This window comes from Mus caroli, chromosome 8 (genome assembly GCF_900094665.2).
Source record: "Mus caroli chromosome 8, CAROLI_EIJ_v1.1, whole genome shotgun sequence".
Lineage (NCBI taxonomy): Eukaryota > Metazoa > Chordata > Mammalia > Rodentia > Muridae > Mus > Mus caroli.
In genome coordinates this window covers 41,569,668-41,590,447 of record NC_034577.1, presented here as the reverse complement: position 1 = coordinate 41,590,447, position 20,780 = coordinate 41,569,668, and the positions used below count along the sequence as shown (strand labels likewise).

General features: G+C 47.8%; 1 protein-coding gene across 3 annotated transcripts in view; it reads left to right on the top strand.

Annotated features, from left to right (window-relative positions):
* Positions 1-5,642: 5,642 nt before the first annotated feature.
* The window catches only part of Wwc2 (WW and C2 domain containing 2), a 167,194-nt gene continuing 152,056 nt past the window's right edge, over positions 5,643-20,780 (top strand). Inside the window, exon 1 of one of the 3 annotated variants that reach the window (XM_021169475.2) lies at positions 5,643-6,515. In XM_021169475.2, the coding sequence (XP_021025134.1) occupies positions 6,385-6,515 (131 nt within the window). In that variant the 5' untranslated portion in view covers positions 5,643-6,384. The remainder of the gene's footprint in view (positions 6,516-20,780) is intronic. The other 2 variants (XM_021169476.2, XM_029480323.1) reach the window with 2 other exon arrangements.

Genomic DNA, 20,780 nt, shown 5'->3' with positions numbered 1-20,780 from the left:
TCCTGGCACTCACTTTGTAGACCAGGCTGGCCTCGAACTCAGAAATCCGCCTGCCTCTGCCTCCTGAGTGCTGGGATTAAAGGCGTGCGCCACCAGGCCCGGCTGTGACATTGTTTTTTGAGACAACATCTCCTTGTCTTTCCCACCCCCTCCCATGGCTCCCCTGCTGGGTTTACAGCCTCAAGCTCTGCTTGTTAGAAGCCAGGTTCACACCATTGAGCCAGCAGCAGGGAGACAAACACCTAGGGAGAGGATGCAGTTGGTTCCTCTATTTGCCAGCGTCCAGCATTGCGTTTGTCAAGAGACACTCAAAGGGTTTTGTGTTTAGCTGTAGTTCAGTTGTGTACCACTTCAAGCAGATTTAAACAGAGTAAAACATTTATTATTCATTTCTTTAGTTCCGTCTTGGGAGTTTTACACATTTATTGTCTCACAGGCGCCAAGATAAAAAAAATTTAATGAGAAATTAATTCAGAGAGACGGGGCAGAAAGGGCAAAATAGTTTGAAAAGACCGAGATGAGGACAAACGTGTGTGTGTGTGTGTGTGTGTGTGTGTGTGTGTGTGTGTGTGTGACAGAGCACACACATACAAGAAGGCCAGTAGACAAATTCTGATGTGGATCCCTGCCTTCCATCTTGTCCCTGGTTGGGTGTGGTGGCACATTCCTTTAGTCCTAGCACTCAGGAGGCAGAGGCAGGAGGAACTCTGAGTTCAAGGCCAGCCTGGTCTACATAGGGAGTTCCAGGACTCCACAGAGAGACCTTTTCTCAAAATGGTGACAGAAAACACCAGCAAGAGCCTCTTTGTTGTTCACTGCTGCACAGGTCAGGCTGGCTGACCTATGACCTTCATGGCAATCCCTTGTCTCTGCCTCCCACCTGCTTTGCTAGGAACACTGTGAGTATAACAGTGTGCTACAGTGCCTGGCTTTACACAGGCTCTGGGGATTCAAACTCAGGTCCTTATGAATGCATGACATGTGTCTTACCCATCTCCCTAGCTTCCAGAATCCCGTTTTTTTAAAGGAGCTGCTTTTCCACATAGTATAAAGTTGGCATGGGGGCTGGGGGTGGGGGGTGGGGCACAGATCAAACGTGGTAAGATGGAAATTGAATGTGGTATTATGTCTACCCCCAGAGAATGCCAATGGATGCACAGACAGCCTTACAGGAGATCAGGATGTCTGAGTATCTTTTCTTTGTACGATTAGCTGCTTTGGCTTCCGATGGGGGTGAGGGCTCAAACCTTGGGTCTTCTGTATGTTAGGCACGTACTTTCCAATGGACCATCTTCTTCACTGGGAGACAGGGGTTCTCCGGCGCTCTCTATCTTCTTGGTGATCAGAGTCTGCTCAGTGGGGTCTCCTATTCAGGTAAAGCCCAGTCGGTAGTCTTGCTGATGCTCATTACTGAGTCAAAATGACTGTTTTGGCCTAAGGTGTTGGTACAATGATTAACTAACTGGAAGACAAGTAGTTATGGTAACGAGAGATTCCAGTTTGGCCCGGCACTGGGAGTTTTTAAAGATCAGCATACTAAGCTTTAGAAAGACCTTTTAGATGATAAAGCTTAGGAAGTGTGGATTAGGTTACCTATTTATAATAACTAAATACATTATTTAACTCGTTTGGTTGCACAAGAGCCAACCCACCCCCCCAACCCCAAGTTTGCTGGGGATGGGGGTGGGGGGAGAGTGTGTTCTCTTCATTTAGAATTTCCGTTTATATAATCCTTGATCCCCTTGAGAAAACAAGGGATATTAAAATATTGAAACCAGTTCATCTTGCCTTACACAGAGTTGATTCACTAGCATAACACAGACAACGGTTCCTGCAAAGTCGGTCTCCGCGCTAGCGACTAATTCTCACACACCTCGTGGAAGTGAAGGTCATAAAGAAATAAACAAAGTCGTATCACATTACCGAAGAAGTGCAGGCCAAGAGTAGGATTAGAGAAGAGCTGCTTAATTCCGTTCCACCTGCCTACTTCCGCCTCGGGCGGCTCCAAACTTCCGGCGGGCATTCGAAGTCCTGACCTTTTCAGCGAGCTGCCCTTCTTTGCCAAGTATCTCTAATTTCTGAACTCAAATCCTATATCAGATTCCCCTGTGGACTTCCTCATCCCCTCTCACCCCCCAGTTCTCCGAGTTGCTTTCAACTGCCTAAAAACTTGGACGGATCCCAGATTCCTCCTTCTAGTCCGCCTCTCCCCTTCTAATCTAATCAGTTGCAAATTCCTGCCAGGTCGTTCCTTTTCATCCCCCAGAGCCGTGCTTCTAACCCTAGCTCTTGCCTATCTCCTGTGTACACTATCACTGCGGCCTCCATAACTGGATGGCTCCAGTCAGTCTTGGGTCCCCTCATGCCAGATGCATTTTTGAACTTGGGCTTGCCCATGTCTTTTCTACACACATGCCCTGCCCAGCCTGTACGTTCTGGTATCTCATCTGTTCTCTTAAGCAGTCTCATTTGCCTCCTGTCGAATTCTTTGGTGGGTTTTCCTTTGACATGGAGCTGGTGTTTAGGAGACTAGGTTGGTCTTTATGTTTTCTGTTCCCTGTCCTCATGCTTAATAATGCCACTGATGTTATCTATTGAGTGTCTTTGTGCCTCTTGGTTTTTCCTCCGCTTAATAGCCTTCTCCTTTTAGATAAGAACCTGTGTCGTGCTTACCTGATGCTTTGAAACTCTTGCTGTATATATAGATAGTTCAGCCCTTACTGATAGCCTCCCAGTGGGCTTTTCTGTGTGTGTGTGTAATTTATTTATTTTGGTTTTTCGAGACAGGGTTTCTCTGTGCAGGCCTGGCTGTCCTAGAACTCACTCTGCAGACCAGGCTGGCCTCACTCAGAGATCAGCCGGCCTCTGCCTCCCAAGTGCTGGGGTTAAAGGTGTGCACCACCAACACCCATACTTGGCTTTTAACAAGATTCTCAGGTCTTTACATTTGTGTGGAAAGCACTTTTGCCCACTGAACCACCCACCTCCCCAGTCATCTTTTGAGACATGTGCTATACTGTCTGATTTTATGCTGTTATAGACCAAACTAGGGCTTGCTAGTTTAGCATTTACCACCTGGGCTATATTCCTTTATCCCTTTGTGTTTATGGGCTTTGTTGTTGTCGTTGTTTCTTTTCTTTTCTTTTCTTTTTTCTTTTCTTTTTTTGGAGACAGACTCTCATGTAGTCTAAGATAGTCTCGAATTTACTATGTAGACAAAGCTGTTTTTCAACTCTTGGTCTTCCTGTGCCCTGCCTCCTGGGTGCTGAGATGACAGTTCTCCATCACCTTCTAGTTTGTTTATTGCTCCACATCCCAACAGAAGATTAACACTGGTGAATACAGAACCAGGAGAAAAGGCAAGTCTCCAAGCCAGTGAATAGACTCGTTGCTGGTTAGTTTGTGGTAACTGGCTGGCTGGCATCCACAAGCAGCCTGTACACCTTTCCTGGCCAATGATCACTGGAAGCCAAAAGCAAACCGGAAATGTGCATATCTCTAAAAGGGTATCATCTGTACATTTCACAGTTATGAATATAAATAAAGTCTCATTGCTTAACTCTTAGGGAGTCTTCAAAGGGATCATACGAACTCAGAATTGGATCCTAATAAAAAGGGTCCTGAGAACTGCAACTCTTTCTGTCACTTGGACTGCTTTTGGACTGATCCTGTGCCGATCAGCAGAAACGAGCCTGTGTCATTTTGGCATTTCTTTTTGAAGTCTATTGATTCATGGGACAATAAACGTGAGCCACTTTGCATTCTTGAATAATATTTAGTTGAAAGCTTACCTGCCTTCGTTATACAGAGGACTCCCACGGAGTGAGTATTCATTCCATGGAAGCAAGCTGACCTACTGCAACAGCTACGTGCTTCACTCTTACCGTTGAGATGTAAGGTGTCGACGTGCTAGCACAATAAATATCTTCAAATTCTTTACGGGGAAGGGAGAAACTCACTAAGGAAGCCTCAAATTAGGATAGTTTGGGTTAGTCTCTGGCTACATCTTGGCCATGTGAATGGGCCAACATAGAGAATTACACATTCGGTAGTGTAATAGGTTAATTTTAGACAGGATCCCTCCACCCACTGAGAACTAGGACCCTGGCTGATTATCTTACTGTTAATAGGCTGAGGCAGAATACAGGTTAGGAAGTAGAAACTTCCCTCAACAAAGCACAAAACCCAGCTTCCACGGGCCTTGGCATTATGGGAAAGACCTAGAAAATGAGAGGTTTCTTTTGGGAACCTCTGCCTTTCTCTGGTTGTCTGTCCCAGGTACACCTGGCTTTTCAGTTCCTGGGGATTTCAAGTGTCTACAGCTGCATAAACTGTTTCATTGAGAATAAATCCCTTTCCTTTTCCTAAAACCCCCTTCAGGGCACCTGGAGTCCCCTTCTGGAAGCTTGATTCAGGGCTTGGTTCTTCTTTTTTTTTTTTTTTTTGGTTTTTCGAGACAGGGTTTCTCTGTAGCCCTGGCTGTCCTGGAACTCACTTTGTAGACCAGGCTGGCCTCGATCTCAGAAATCCACCTGCCTCTGCCTCCCGAGTGCTGGGATTAAGAGTGCTGGGATTAAAGGCGTGAGCCACCACGCTCGGCCAGGGCTTGGTTCTTACTGTCTAGTTCTATTCACAACTTCAGCAAATGCCCAGGCACAGAAAATGTCCTGCCCAATGCTAGGGCCTGAAGTTATTACATCGGCAGGTCTGGTTAAGGGAATTCAGACCAAGAGGTGAAGGATTGAGCTCTGGGGCCTTTCTTCCTAAAATCTGCCATTTCAAAAGCATCTGCTTAGAGGCCTGGAAGAATAATGATAAGGTTGGCGATGCACAGCAGGCTGTAAAGGTTGAGGACGAAAGGCTATTTCCCAGACTGAGGACAAGGGACACTGCAAGCTTAGTGTCTTGACTCTGCCAAGGCTTTGTCGTCTTAGGAGTCTGACATCCGGCTCCTACCCAGTGCCGATCAGAACTTAATAGCTAAATAAATAAATGTTTGTGAGAGAAGATCTACGCCTCATACCAGATGGACCCTTGATCAAGCAAAGTGTGGCCACTGACTCCCGCCTTGGCCCCCTTCCGAGTGATTATTAACCCCTTCTGCCCCCCACCCCTGTCCGTCCGGGACTGGGGTGGAGAACTTCCCGGGACAGAGAGTTGGAAGGAAGGGACTGGATAGTGGACGCAGCCATGTCCCTTGGATTTAAACCCAGAAGGGGACGCCAGATGCACAGGGCCCTGACCTCGCCAGTGCAGCGCCCTGACCCGGCGGGGCAGCACGAGTGATTCGGACCCCCAGGGTCCGCGCGTGGCTGAGGGGCGGCGACAGTGGCGGGGTGGCCCTGTCGCTTCTAAGGATCAGGCCGGAGTTGCCCCGTGGGCCACTGGGGCGGACATGTCGCAACTCTCATGGATAGGGACCCGCCTTTACTTTGCTCCCTTAGGCCCGCGAGGTCCCTGGTGAGGTCACCGAGGGCCAGACTGAGCAGAAGGCTCGGGGGCGCCGCGGCCCGGGACACGCCCCGGACACACTCCCAGCGCTTTTTGCACACTTCCCCACCGCCGGGAACAGCCAAGGCACGGGGCGCGGCGTGGGGGGTGGGGGTGGGGGCGTTCTGTGCCCTTACTGTTTGTTGGGACCTCTTCCCAGGACAGCATTCCCCACCCTTTCCTCTCGAAAGTCTTGTGGTTTCCCTAGAAGACGGAAAGAGGTTGAGAAGGTTGCAGACTTTTTTTTCCCCCTTTGGCTTCTTTTTCATCCAGAAAGCCCTCTAAATCCCCAAAGGGTCTGGCGGAGAGGGGACACCTCGGGCTGCAGAGGAGGGAGCGAGCTGTGCATTCCTCCGCCCTCCCGCCTCCCACCTGGCCTCGCCGCTCCCCTCCCCCGCGCAGGCTCAGCCCCGCGTCCCGCCTCGGCCGCCCCGGCAGCTGCAGGGTTAAGCTCAGGAATGTGGCGGCGAGGAATGTGCATGCAGATGAGGCGGGCGCGGGGCGGGCCGGGGGCGGGGCGCATGCTAATCGCATTCAAATGAGCAGGCCAGTCGCCGCCGGGCCGTTGCTCCGCGGAGCTTCCCGGATCCGAGCCCAGACGGCGTCGGCCGGGGCAGCCTGGGCGCCGCGACCCTCGGCGGCCACAGGGGGACGGGGAGGAGGAGGAAGAGGCGGAGGCAGCGGCGGCAAGGAGGAGGAGGGCTCGCTCGCCTGTTCCGAGGCAGACATGGTGGACTGATCCCTGGCTGGGCTGAGAGCAGGGATCCCCGAGGCTTCCCCGCGCGTGGCTCGCCGTGCCCCGAGCCCCGCACGCCCCTCGCCGGCACCCGCGTTCCCGCCGCGCTCCGCGCCCGGTCCCTATGGAGGCGCCGCTCGCCGGCGAGGCCGCGGACCATGCCTAGGAGGGCCGGGAGCGGGCAGCTGCCGCTACCCCGGGGCTGGGAGGAGGCCAGGGACTACGACGGCAAGGTTTTCTACATCGACCACAACACTAGGAGGACCAGCTGGATCGACCCCCGGGACAGGTGGGTGGCCGGGCCCCGGCCGGGTGCGGGGACCCGCCTCGGGAAGTGCTGCGGTGGCTGTTGTCTGGGAGACCTGGAGGGCGCGGGGGGCGTGGGGCGTTGCCGGCCCTGCACCCACCGAGGGGCTCGGGGTAGGCGCGGGACGGTCGGCCTAGGCGCGGCTGTATCTGCCCGCCAGGCGCCCCTTCTTGGGCCCCATTGCCCACTGCTTCCCCACGCCCCTCGGGGACTTGTAGACACTCCCTGTCCCAAGGGAAGGGCCAGATTGGTGCCCTGGGTTGGCACCCCGAGTCCAGTTAGCCGGTTCAGGGTGGGGGGGTACTTGACCCCTCTCTAGACCTCCTGTGTGCTGTTTAAAGTTGGTCAGATGGAGGGAGAGGGCACCTTTCGACCTCTGAGGCACGCTGAGCTCCGGGCCTCCCGGAGGCCTAAGTGATGGTGAATTACTAGTCATCTGGGCCACCTGTGGCATCTCTCCTGCCTTACATACCTAGCTCCTGGGCACTGACTGCAAGCTTTTCCTAGGGCGCACCCCGAACCATGTCCTAGGGTCTGAACGTGGAGAGCGGGTCCCACTCCTGGCTCGACCTTCGTAGCTTTGCCCCTAAGATTAAAAAAAAAAAAAAAAAACCACTGTTTTGGAGTTTTGCTTCTAACCGTGGTTCCTCACCTGGAAACCTGGTCAGATTTTTCTTGTGAAGTGGCACTGAGACTGGAACGGAACCTTGACCACAGCTATGGGTAGCCCAGACTTGAATGAAGCTTAGCCTGGTTTTTGCACAGGTCTCGATACAAGCATTTTGTTCTTACCTGGAGAGCTGAATGAAGCAAACAAGACATCTAAGAAGTTCAGGAGCTGAACATTGGTAGACTGCTCACCAATGTTCTGTTTCTCACTCAACTCTCTCTTTGCTTTTAGAAGGAACACTTCTTAGAATTAAAGTTGTTAGAGGGTGTGGACGGTCTCACACATCTGTCTAAACTCAGCACTTGTGAGGTGAAAGGAGAATCAGGAGTTCAAGGCCAGTTTGGGTTATTGGAGATCCTTTCTCAAAAAAAAAAAAAAAAAAAAAAAAGGAATGTAGGGTGCATTTCTTCTTGTAAAATTTGAAATCTGTCCATTAAGGAGGTATTTTTGTTTTGTTTTATATTTTTCTAGACTGCCTCATACTGTATTGTAGCTCAGGCTAGCTGGCTTGGAACTCATTAGTAACATTGGCTGCTCCCAAACTCACAATAATCCCCCTGCCTCAGCCTCTCCTCAGTGCAGGAATTACAGGTGCCAGCCCCCACACCGGATTAGGATTAGGGATTAGTTCCTCGTTGTAAATTCAAGTAACATCTCTTCAGGGATGCCCCTGCCTTTTGCAGTTTTAGCATTTCTAGAAAGTTCTATAGGCTTTTTTAATGCAATGTGGTCTGAGGGGGCTGTAGTCTTTTCTGGAGCTTTTCCTGTTAAGCCCCACCCCTCCACCCCCTTAGTTTGAAACACACTCTTCTATTTGATATTCCCAATCACTCATTTCCTACAACTATTGTTGTTGAAAGCTATTAAAAAGCAGTTATAAGAAAGTTCTGAACGACATAAATTTATGGAGCAATCCTTGTTAAATTATCCATGAAGATAGGGTTTAGGTTTCCTCAGATGAGGAAAGGCACCTGTGCCGAGGCCCCACCTCCGCACACCTCTCGGGCTGGCCATTGCTGGCTGGATGAAGGTTCTGACAGCAGTCACACCTCCATAGTCTCCCCAGGCAGATTGGCTGTCATAAACTTCATCATGCTCCAAGCCTGTTACTTATACGGTTGCACTTTGAAACTACTTAACGGATAGTAAACGTCGGTGTGGACGGTGTGCACGGAACAGTGGTTTGTAGGGCACCTGTATAAATATTTGATTTTTACAGTTGTGCTGCAGTTCTGCGGATACTTGGGAGTCTCAGGTTCATGGCGGTGTAAAAGCTTACGCTTTCTAAGCATTTTACAGCCTCTCCTGCCTCTGCTCATGGGCTTTGATATGTCATCTTGTTTGTCTGCCAGAGAGGGTTGTAAGACTATGCAGAGGCTGGGTGAGGCAAACAGAAGTTACACGACTTGGCTTATATCTGTATCACTGCCTTCTTATACAAGCCAGATGTGCCATTTGTTTCACACTGGAATGGACTGGCAGGTACTATGAATGCTGGTTTACCAAGTCCTGTGTTGGGGACCAAAAGTTTTGACTAAGATGAATTCTTCTTCGAATTTTCCTTGTAGTTGCTAGGCCTTTCAGTACTTGATAAACGTATGAATTATTAGAAAGATTTCTGAGTTTCTCTATGAGAACTTTAGAAGCTATCCTGTGACGTCAGCCACTGTGATATGGCAGTTTAAATTGTGTTTTCTCTCAGTGCAGCTAAGCTACAGTAAGTCTTCCGACACAGTGTTAGAACTGATTGGAGAAGGTATTTGGAGTGACTACTAACTCCTGTTAATTTTGCTACACAGCCAACATATGGGAAGAGAGATATTCCCCAGGCCGGTAGGGCATGGGTGCAATCTGCGTGATCAGATTGCAAATCCTGAAAGCATAAGGGAAAATGACCCAGGATGCTCTGGGTCTGCAGCAGCGGCGGCGGTGGATCTTTAAAGCCACTTGGTTAAAATGGTCAGCAAGATTCATTCATTCGCTGCTGTTCCCTTTCTTCCATGAAGAGTGAGTGTTTTGCTTCTGATAGTTCGTCAGGAGTTGGCTAGTCTTTCTGGTTGGACAGAGAGTTATGCTGAGTGACTGGGAGGAGGCTGGAGGATTCTGTGGTGCTATCATAATTTCATTAAAGGAGTAGTGGTGCTAATTAGAGCAGGGGATCAGCCTCGTTTTCAGGCTGTTGGAGTCAGGTCACATGGTGCCGACTTTGCTGGGGTGTATCACAGTGCTCAGCTGGGTTTCTGAATCAACTCTAAAATGTGGGTGGTACCACTCCCTCATACAATGTTTTTAACTTGAAATTAGGACCCAAATAGTACTATTTGCCTTGGTAACTTTTTTTTTTTTTTAATTTTCATTTAATTTACAAAAAAATGTGTGTATGGGGGCCTGCCTGCTCCATGCCTGTGTAGTGTCCTCAGAGGCCAGAGCAGGGCATTGGGTTCCCCTGGGGTTGGAGTTGTAGATGATTGAGAGCTGCCATGTGGCTGCTGGTCCTTGGTGGCCCCTGGGAAAGGATTGTGTGGCCCCCAAAGAGGTCTCCACCCATAGGTTGAATGCTGCTGCTCTGGAACGTGTGCCTGGTACCCTCCCCTCCTACTTGCTCACCGTGAAGACTCATTGACCACACCACTTGGTGTTTACGGTGGCCAAATGTGCTGGGGTTTTGAAACACTAGGTTCAACACAGGAGAAAGGGCAGGAAGGGCTGCAGTTTGGAGTAGAGGGTGAAGTGAACAGGCAAGGCTCCTCTGCATCCTCATCTTTACGCTGGATGCTAGCCAGAGCTGCCACGTGTTTTTGTCCACTGAAGCTTACAGGTTGCCACACAAAGGAATTCTGGGTTAAGACTGATGGACCCTCCTTTGCAGCTTATGACTAGGGTGGGATACAGAGCAGCCTGTGGCTTGGAGTTGAAAAGAGACTTGTATGGCGGTGGGGGAAGGAAGGAAGGAAGGAGGAAGGAGCGCCCAGTAAGCGCATCTCTGACAGACTCCTGTCTTTCCACACTCAGTTGCTGGCAGCTGATTCGGGAATCCCGAATCTTCTTTCCTTTCTAATTTGAGAACTAAATGAACCAACCCACTGCTAATGTGTAAATTTCGGAAATCCAAATTGCATCACTGTCTTAATGGGTCCTTTGTGTGTGGTGGATGCGAACCGAGTGTTGGTTAGGTCAGTCAAAGGCTAAACTCAACGAGAGAGTGTAAGTTGAGCTACTCTTTTAGTTTTATTGGGATTTCAAAAAAAAAAAATTATACCCTGAGCTACCAACAACCGGAGATAATCAATTTTCCAGTTGGACTAGAAATAATGAGAGAAGCAAGCTGCTACATTTTGAAGAATAATATAAATATGTGAATTACTTAGAACAGCAGAACCAAAACAAACAGAAACAAGAACCCTACTGCCACACCACTCAGCTCTGATCTCCAGAATGATACCACCACAGTCATGGCTGCTGGGGGTGGTTCCTTCCAGAGGGTCACCATCTGCTGCCAGGTGACTCGGGGCAGCCACTGAGTGGGAGTGGTGTCAGAGCCTATGTCTGGTTTTTAATGACTCGAGGAAGTATTAACTTAAACCTAACTATGATGTCTCCCAAGAATAACCCTAGAAATATTGTTCTGAGCACCACTGTGCTCGCTGGAGCGGGCAGGGCACTAATAGCGGCTTGCTTGGTACACTTGAATGACTAAGGTTTCTTCTATGACTTTAAGGGTCTGTAGTCTGCAGTTTAATTTTGCTGCAAGATTCAGGACAATGGTTGGTTTTTCAAGAAAGACTGTTATTTATAAACAGGCTATTTGTTTTGAGCTGCAAATTGCTAAGTTGTCAGCTCCAGTCAGCCATTGTGACATGTGGTCTCCCAAGCAAGCTGTATTTAAATTTAATGAGAGGAAGCCTGGTGCACTGCAAAGTGTGGAAGCTGCCTGCAGGCCCTGCTCGGCCCTGTAAATGGCACTTGCTTCCTTTTCTGGGTGAAATCCTATAGAAAAGGAGGCATTCTCTGTGTAGGGGTGTGACCAGCTTCATCTTGCTCCAGTGGGAGTTGGGGACATGGCAGGAAACAGAGCTACTGCCCTGATGTGTGGGTTACCTCACAAAGACTTTACATCTGTGTGCTGGTACTGTACACATGATTGAGGTTGGTTGACTGACTTTCATTAGATTTGGACTTAATTCTTTATCCGCTTTTGAAATTTAAAAAAATTACCACATACCTCTAGTATGTGGGACAAGAAAGAACAATGTAAAGGCACAGGGTGTAGGTGGAAAAACTGAAAACTGATGGAACCATAAATGCAAAGTGTTTTTACCACCTTGAATGTTTTCTTCTTAGTTGTTTTTATTGGGATAAAACAAACTGCGCAAAATTTACAATTTTAGCCAAAGTTTGCAATTCAGTGACTTGTTTTTTTTTTTTTTAAGTATATTATCACTGTTAGGCAAGTGTAACTGCTACAGAATTCCTGGACTTCAGAATACCCGCCCCCCCACCCCCCACCCCCCTCCTCTATTACAGACTCACTTCCCATTCTACCCGGCTGGCTGGCGCTTTGGAAGTCATTGATCTACATCCTGTGTCTGGTTTTCCCTGTGGACTTTTGGTATAGACAGAGTAACATTCCTCCCTCTGCCACTGGCCTCTTCCACTTAGCCATGTTCCTTCCCAAGGTGCCTCCTCCTGTTGGCTGTAGCAGGCTCTTCATTTCTTTTAGGCCTACACAACAATTCTATACTTAACCCTTTTCTTCTTTCTTTCTTTATTTATTTGGGTTTTTTGAGACAGTGTTTGTCTGTATAGCCTTGGCTGTACTGGAACTCACTTTGTTGACCAGGCTGGCCTCGAACTCAGAAATCCTCTTGCCTCTGCCTCCCGAGTGCTGGGATTAAAGGCATGCGCCAGCACACCTGGCTTTATTATTATTATTATTTTTATTTTAGCAGGCTACAATATCAGATTTGTCATTTTAATGTAAATACAGTTAAGTTTTTTTTTTCTCTCTCTCTGTCTCTCTCTCTGTCTCTCTCTCTCTCTGTCTCTCTCTCTCTCTCTCTCATTCTTTCTGAGACGGTTTCTCTGAGTAGCCTCGGCCGTCCTGGAACTCACTCTGTAGACCAGGCTGGCCTAGAACTAAGAAAACAACCTGTCTCTGCTTCCCAAGTGTTGGGATTAAAGGCGTGAGCCACCAGTGCCTGGCTAAGTTGTCTTTATATTGCAGTGTTTAATATTTTAACATAGTAGTTCTTTTTAAAAAATGAATTGTGGTGATGGTGTACAGCACTTGGGAGGTAGAGGTAGGCAGTCTATAGAGAGTTCCAGGACAGCCAGGGCTACAGAGAAACCCTGTCTTAGAAAACAAAAACAAAACAAAACATTATTTATGCGCACGTGCATGTGTGTGTGGTGTATGAGACCTGTGTGTGTGAAAGAGTGATTGTGTGCTGTTGTGTGGGTAATATATGAGACTGTGGGTGGGTGAGACCGTGGGTGAGAAACACTGTTTCTTGACTAGGAACAACTATACCAGAGACATTTCAAGTTCTTCTTGGTTTTGAGTTTCTCTTTCTTTTCCTCCTTTATCTGACAGAATGCTTTACTTATTTATTTATTTTTATTTGAGAAAGGGTCTCCCTGTGTAGCCCTGGCTAGCTTGAAACTTGCTGTGTAGACTGGGCTGCCTTCCACCTCACAGAGATCTACATACCTCTCTGCTGGGATTAAAGGTGTGCCGCCGTCCCTAGCTGAATCATTTGATCTCTGATATTGTAGATATAACCAGTGTATCAACCAGCTTGGTGTCCCAGACAGTAGGAGAGAGAGGTGAGTAAAAGTTGGCTCTGGCTCAGTCTGCTTATAATTTAGTTTGCATAGCTAACTAGTGAAAGGACGTTTGAAGACTGGCCCTGATATTTCCTCCGTATTCTTTTAGTTCAGCCTAGTGAATACTACTCCAAACACACAGAAGAAACGCTGGAGAGGGATTAAATGTAGAATATCGATTCAAAGTACATATTACATTTTATCTTCATGTCAGATGTGCTTGTTAGGGAAGTATGTGTACGAACCATATCACGAACTAAACCACGTAGTGTATGTATTTATGCGTTTATTCTAAATGAGTTAAGAGCTATTTACTCTACAGAGCCATTTATTAATTAAACCTGCCTTGTTATAATTTAAAATGTTACAAGAGACCTGCAAACGTTACCGCACACCCAGATGACAGAGGTCACCTCAAAAGCCTTGCGAGCTGTTCCACCTCATCCCCATTACAGCCCAGCCCCAGCCTCAAGGACACCTCATAAGTAAGAAGACGGGCCTCTTGAGAAACCGTCGCTGCTCAGAGGAACCTGAGGGGACACAGCACAGAATGTGATGCGGCATCTCAGCACAGAAAAGGGAGAAACTAAGGAAATGTGAGGTCTCGGCCATGTAAAGTAGCCAGCCACATAGGCACAGAGGCACCTTAGGCAGGCACGGAGGTAGGTGAGTACGTTAGGCACATGGCGCAGAGGTGCACTGGCTTCAGGAAGTGCGCTGAGCTTCTAGGAGGAGCCGCGTGTGGGGGCCTGCTGCCATTCTGTGTCAACTCTCTGACTCCCTGTGAACCAGAGACACCTTTTGGGAATAGTTTGCTAAAGTATTATTACAATTTCTTTAAGCAGCTGTCTGTCTGTCTGTCTGCTTATCTATTTATTTATTTACTTATTTATTTTCATAGTTTATGTGAAAAGTAGTGGTAAGCAAGCTATGGCTCAGAGCTGAGTCCTTCCCTGTAGGCTTCTGTCTGTACAGCCTCAGCCAGCGTTACAGCGTTACAGCCTCTCAGTGTTACTGAGAATAAGCAGGAGCCGAGAATGTACTGTGGCTCAAAAATAGTTCCCAAAGGCCCAGAGGTTTGCGCTATAAAGGAGAATGATAGGAGTCTTACATTTATTATTATTAATACTTATTTTTTTTGAGATAGGGTTTCACTTTGTAGTCTTGGCTGGCTTAGGACTCACTCTGTAGCCCAGGGTGGCCTTGAACTCACTTTGAAAGAACTACCTTTTGCCTCAAGAGTGCTGGGATTCAAGATGTATACCACCACGCCCAACCTAAGCCTTAAACATATTTTATATCAATATTTAAAATAAATATTAGCCATTTATGACCACTGGGCTTTTTCCTTGATCATTTATTATACACATGATTGTTAGATGCTGTACAGCATGAAAATGAGTCGAGCCCAGCCCAGAGCTGAGTGTGAGAGGCTGTCTCTGTCATGGGTTGGCTTTCTTGCAGTGAAAGGAAACACATCACTTAAAGTTTTCCATAACCCATTTCTTTTTTTTTTTTTTTTTTGGTCCTGGAACTCACTTTGTAGACCAGGCTGGTCTCGAACTCAGAAATTCACCTGCCTCTGCCTCCCTAGTGCTGGGATTAAAGGCGTGCGCCACCACCCCCGGCAAGACCTTCTTTGTTAATAAAGTTAGCCAGTTTTGAATATTTTGGTATTATAAGAAAGAGCTGAGTTAATACACCGGAGGAGGCTTACAAGGTGACGCGTTGGGGTGGAGTGGTGGGTCTGAGGCTTGTGAGTTTGACTTCAAGGCTTTGCTTTAGCCACATGCCATCTACAAGTGCTCCCTGGACAACCTTTGCCCTCTTGTCTGGGTGCCCTTGAGGACTTCACGTTTGACACTTCGCTCAACCTTAGCTGCCGTTTGATTACCTTGTAGGACCTTCTTCTGGGGGTGTCTGGGAACATGGTAGCCAAGTTTGCCTTGTAGAGCTCATGGATGCTGCTGCTTGCTGATACTGGAACTCACCTCATCATAGGTTGCCTTGAACCCGTGGGCTATCCTGGGAGCCTGGTTTTTCAGTACAGGCCTGAAGTAGACAGTTTGTATGGTATTCAGATAGATTAATCGACGCTTACCAAATACTAGACCTCTGTCAGATTTACCGTCGCTGTCGTCGTCGTCATCGTGTTTGTTTTGGGGACAGTCTGTAGCCTAGATTGGCATCTGACTCTCTGTGTAGTTGAGGAGGGCCTTGTAGCTTTGTTTCTCCTGCTTTCACTTCCCAGTCCTGGGACGATGATGACGACGACGACTACGACTACGACGATGATGCTTATGAAGATGATGGAAGAAACATCACGTGTGTATATTTGTGGGTGTGGTGTGCATTTTTATATGTGTGTTTAATTGTGTGAGTGCATTTGTGTATGTGTGAGGGACTAAAGCTGATGTTGAATATTTATTTGCCTTTCACCTTATGTGTTGAGGCAGGGTCTCTCTCTGAACCCAGAATTCATCATTTCTAGGTAGTCTGGCTAGCCAGCTAACTCCTGGGTCCTGAACAAGTAGGCTCTAATGCCAATGAAGGAATGGCCGTGCCAGGAAGAGCCAGGGCAGGCGGGCAAAGAGCAGGTGCTTCCTTCCTCACGTCACAAGGCGTGTCGGTCCCAGACTCAAGGGGACTTCCCACTGAGGGGGTCTGAGTTTAGGGTAGGTCTTCCCATCTCAAGTGATTCGGTGAAGGAAAAGCCTTCATTGGTGAGGCTACGTGCCTTGGCTTTTAATTCCAGATTAACTATGTGAGTGGTTGACAACCAAGACTAGCCCCCACACCGTTTCTGCTTCCTGAGGCCTAGGATGCTAGGCAGTCCTCCATGTCCACCTGCCTTCCTGTGGGTTCTGGAGCCAGCCTCTGGTCCTCACATCTGTATGGCAAGAGCTTATTACCTGCCGAGCCATTTCCCGAGCCCTTTTTATTAATCTCAAAAATTTAACATTTAAATTTGTAACATGTGTTGCACACACACATACACACAGTCTCAAGCACCGTGGCCCTGACATGGAGGTCAGAGGTCAGCCCTTGTGAGTCATTCTCCTCTAACACTGTGGGTGGACTTGCAGCACGAGGCTTGGGTCTCCTCTGCTCACTGACTTTAATTGGCGAGACAGACCCTCTCTCTGTAGTTCCAGGCTGCTTTAACTCTTCGTTCTGTGGCTTCACTTTCCCTTGTGCTGAGAGTGTAGGTGTGCACAGCCTCACCTGGCCTCAGGAAGACTGAAAAAAGAATTGAATATAAGGATATAGAAAAACCATCCAACAAAATAGCAAATTTCAAAGGCACCATAGCAGTTCAGTGTAGGAGGTACAAATATAGCATTATGTCTTAGTATATGGAAATGCTAGTTTTTAAAGTATGTGTGTGTGAGGGATACGTGAGTGTGTGTGTACACGCATGAACACGGGTATGCATGGGTGGCGATGCTGGAGAGCAGCTTTGGCTGTCCCCTCTTTTCCGCTGTCCTGAAGCTTCCCAGTTGCCCTAGGTTGGCTGGCCTCTGAGCTCCAGGGACCCTCCTGACTGCCTCCCTGGGTTGAGGTTACAAGTGTATACTGTCAGCTTGACACGAACTAAAGTCACCAGAGAGAGGGGAACCTCTAGTAAGAAAATGTCTCCCTCAGATGGGTGAAGTGGAAATTTCTGGTCTCTTTAACAACACAGTCGAGTCACGTGATGTTTTTCTGGAAGTTGTCTTGTGAGAAGGCATGTGGCATTTTCCTGAAAACTGACCCTTGAGAGGGGGGTGTGATGTTTAGAGAGAATATAAACGGGGCCCCACAAACAGTGAGAGGGCACTCTTGCATTGCCATGCCGGCCAATACTTCCACTGGTCCTTGTTGGTCTTCACTTCGTGGAGAAAAGCACACCAAAGAACTTCTACTGGTATCCGCCGATTCTGCCCGATTCTGCTGGCTGTGGAACTGGACTGCTGGTATCCTGAGGATGAGGAGTGGAATTACCCTCAAGCAATTACTTCTAAACAGGCCCACAACACCCTTTCCCCCACCTCTGGTCATGGGTAAGAACCCTAAGTAAAGTAGGTTTTGAAAAAAAAAAATCTAAGCCTGCAGGCAAGCCCTTAGGGCATTCTCTAAGTGATTGAGGGGGAGGACCCAGCCCTTTGTGGGTGGGGCCACCCCTGGGCTCCTGGTCCTGGGTTCTATAAAAAAAGCAAGCTGAGCAAGCCATGTGGAGCAAGCCAGTAAGCAGCACCCCCTCCACGGCCTCTCCAGGCTGATGTTCCTGCCTCCAGGTTCCTGCCTCCAGGTTCTCTTCGCTCTAGAAGCAGTTAGAACTTTTCTATGGCAAAGTGGTATTATTTATAAGGCCACAAGCTGCTGCTCAAACAGAAAGTAATCCCATGTAATAATAACCTTGCTATACAGAAGGATGGAATTTGTTAAGAGTCAGGGGGGCCTGTTTCCCAGATATACCATGTTTATTTTTGTTCTTTGAATAATTTGTTTTGTGTGTGTGTGTATTGCTAGCCCTGCTTTTAGTAAATGATTCATAGTTCTAAAGTGTAATAGTGAGACTTTGAAGAGATGGTTCAGTGGGTAAATCACTGGCTAATCTTTCAGAAGGACCTGGGTTCAAGTCCTAGCATCCGCATGGCAGTGCATAATTGTAACTCTCATCCTGGGGAATCTGATGCCCTCTTCTGGCCCCTGGGGGTACTGCATGCATGCGTGCACAGACTGCAGGCAAAGCTCTCCTACACATTTTTTAAAAAAAAAAAACACAAACAACAACAAAACCAAGTGAGAATGTTTGGAGCTAGAACTGCCTGTGAAGTTCTAGGTTAGCACAGTTGGGTGTTGGGCACTGGCTCTTCACCCCTTAGCACACGAGGAGTCTTCTCAGTACAGTCTTCTGTGATTGCGACAGTGTCCTGGCGCTGACGGTTCTGAGTGTGAACACCAATAGTAAACGCTGAGCTACAGAGTTTATGCTGTAAATCCTGCCAGAAGCTCTGCTCTGCTACCCAACAGACCACTGGTGTGTTAGGCTCTGTACTGCTGTCTCTCCTTCCTCTCAGAGGCCGTTTATTAAGTGGCAGTGGCCCTCGATAAAGTTCAAAGCATGGCAGATTTGAAGGACACAGTTTCATTTAGTGGAAAGCTTTAACCTCTCAGTTACCTTTGCATGTGGTGGTCAGTAGAGACTAGAGTTCAGGCTTTTTGTTTTTTTTTTTTTTTGTTTTTTCTCCCTTGAAACTGAAGAGAGTGTCTGTGTGGAGGCTGTGGTATCCACGGGGTCGGTGGTCATCAGGCTGCACTGGCCAAGGAGAGGTTTGGGCTGGCCAGGAATTTTGTCCCACACCGTTCTTTTCTATTTGCTGACTATCCAGGTATTTGAATTTAGTTGAAAAAGATGTTGTATTTATCTTCTCTTTGCTCCCCGTTATTTCTGCTGAGTGGCGTGAGGCGTGACACTTAGGACAGTAGAAGTGTGAGCAGGTTCAGTTTCTTGATTCGGTGTAGGTACCCAGAACCGATGTGGGTGTGTGTGACTCAGCCCTGTGCTCGATTCCGGTATGGCAGTAGGAAGTGTGGAGATATGATAGGCTCCTCACTTCTCTCTTATTTTATGTTATTTTAATTTTTTTAAAGGTTTATTTATTATATGTAAGTACACTGTAGCTGTCTTCAGATACACCAGAAGAGGGCATCAGGTCTCATTACGGATGGTTGTGAGCCACCATATGGTTGTGGGATTTGAACTCAGGACCTTCAGAAGAGCAGTCAGTGCTCTTACCTGCCGAGCCATCTCTCCAGCCCCTCCTCACGTCTCATAAGTGAGGACCCGCTGCCACGTGCCAGTCTGCATCACTAGTGATGTCTCAGAACGTATCTGTGTCCATTGAGATGGAGTCCTGTTTCTGATGTGTATGTCCCCTTGGCTCCTCTTTAGGTCTCCTGTCCCCACGGGGCACAGCTCTGCAGAGCTCAGTATTCATAAAAACAACATAGAAGTGTTCCAAGGACCCTTTCCAAGATCTTTCCAAGATGCAGGCGTTTGCCCCTGGTTTAGTTTGCCTGACATGACCCCCATAGTCATCCTTCAAACATGCATTGAAGCCATTATGAATATCATGAGGAAACAGTGCTGGATAAAATAAATAAGGTCTTTCATAGATTTTTATGTTCTAATTGGGGAGGGTAAGGAAGTTACGATAGCCTTGGCAAAGATGGAGGCGTCATTAGAAGCTGCTTTGAGTTGGGAGGCCCTTCTTTTAAGGATCTACATTTAATTAAGATCTTTCATCCATTTGAAGATCTTGTGGGCACAGGCCTAAGAAAGGGCCACTAGGAAGTCCCAGACCAGGGTTTTAGGGCATGAGTGTGTGGCCTTTTCCATATGAACTAGGTCAAGGCAAACATTTGGTGGTGGAGTCTCACTAGCCACGTTTTAACTGTGCAGTAGCCCTATGTGCATATAAAGAACTTTGCCTTCAGTGCAGAAGGCTCTGTTGGGCTGCCTTGTCTCAAACTGAAGGAAAGGCTTCACGGGGCTGTGGGACAGAGGCTGAGGAGAGGTCTGGCCTTTTCTGCCTGTGGAACATCGCACTTTGAATGCTCTGTGTTCTATTCATAAGAATGCCTCAGGAGGGAAAGGCACAAGCCTAATGACCCAGCAGCCATGTAACGGCATTTGTAATCCTGCCTCCTCCTGTGAGGTGGGAGCCACAGAACAGAGCACAAGCAAGAGGTACATAGCTGGCCGGAAGTGGAAGATGGGAACCAACTCCTGAAAGCTGCCCTCCAACCTGCACAAGTGCATCATCACTGTGCGCATGCCTGTGTGTGTGCACAGGTGAAACAAATAGTTAAAGGCGGGAAGGGACACTGTACTGTTGGTGAGAAGCTGTTGGAGCTTGGAGTAAAATGATGGTTTTCACAATGGGAAACAGGGAGTGGATTTCTCTGGTTTTAGGTTTAAAAGAGAAAAGAAAAAGAACGTGCTACCAGTTTAGGTGCTGGAAGCCCGAGGAGGAGAGCCAGGGGCTTTTGTGACTTACTGATGGGGAGAGATCTGGAGGAGGATGCTTAGCTGGTACCCGATTGCACTGGAAATTCATAATTTTTTTCAGATGTGTAGACCTGGGGTATTTAAAAGTGACATCTAGTGTACCCCTGGACATAGGTTCTGAAGTTTAGGAGATGGCTCAGAACTGGAGAGACAAAGCATTGAAGGGTGTTGGGCCCGAGCCATGTGCCAATGTGTTCCTGTATTTTGAAACTGTTCTAGCCAAGATGACTTCAATTTTTTTTGCTAGGAACATGCACCTTATACTTCCTGAACACTGCTGTGCTAAAGATGATGATGGGTGTTAATAAATGCCATGTATTGAGCCCTTCACGAGTTATCTCAAGGTCTATGAGGGCAGGCACCGTGTCTGTTTACAGTTACATTTTAGTGCACAAGCATTTCATCAGACAAATGAAGCCTTTGATAGCTGTTATCACCCTCTGCTGTGGCTTGAAGGAAGTTTGGATTTGTCCTCCACAGTCTCAGGAGGTGTCTTGGGGGGGTGGTGGGGGGGGACCTGTCTGCCAGGGAATTAAAGTTCTAAGAGAGAACCAGCTTGACCACTCTCCTGCCTGGGTGGCTTCCTGCACTGGGATGCCATCTCCCACAGGGTCTTCACCAGAGCTGAGCAGAAGGGGCATCACGTGACCTTGAGCTTCAAGACATGCTTTTTTTGTTTGTTTTTTTTTTTTTT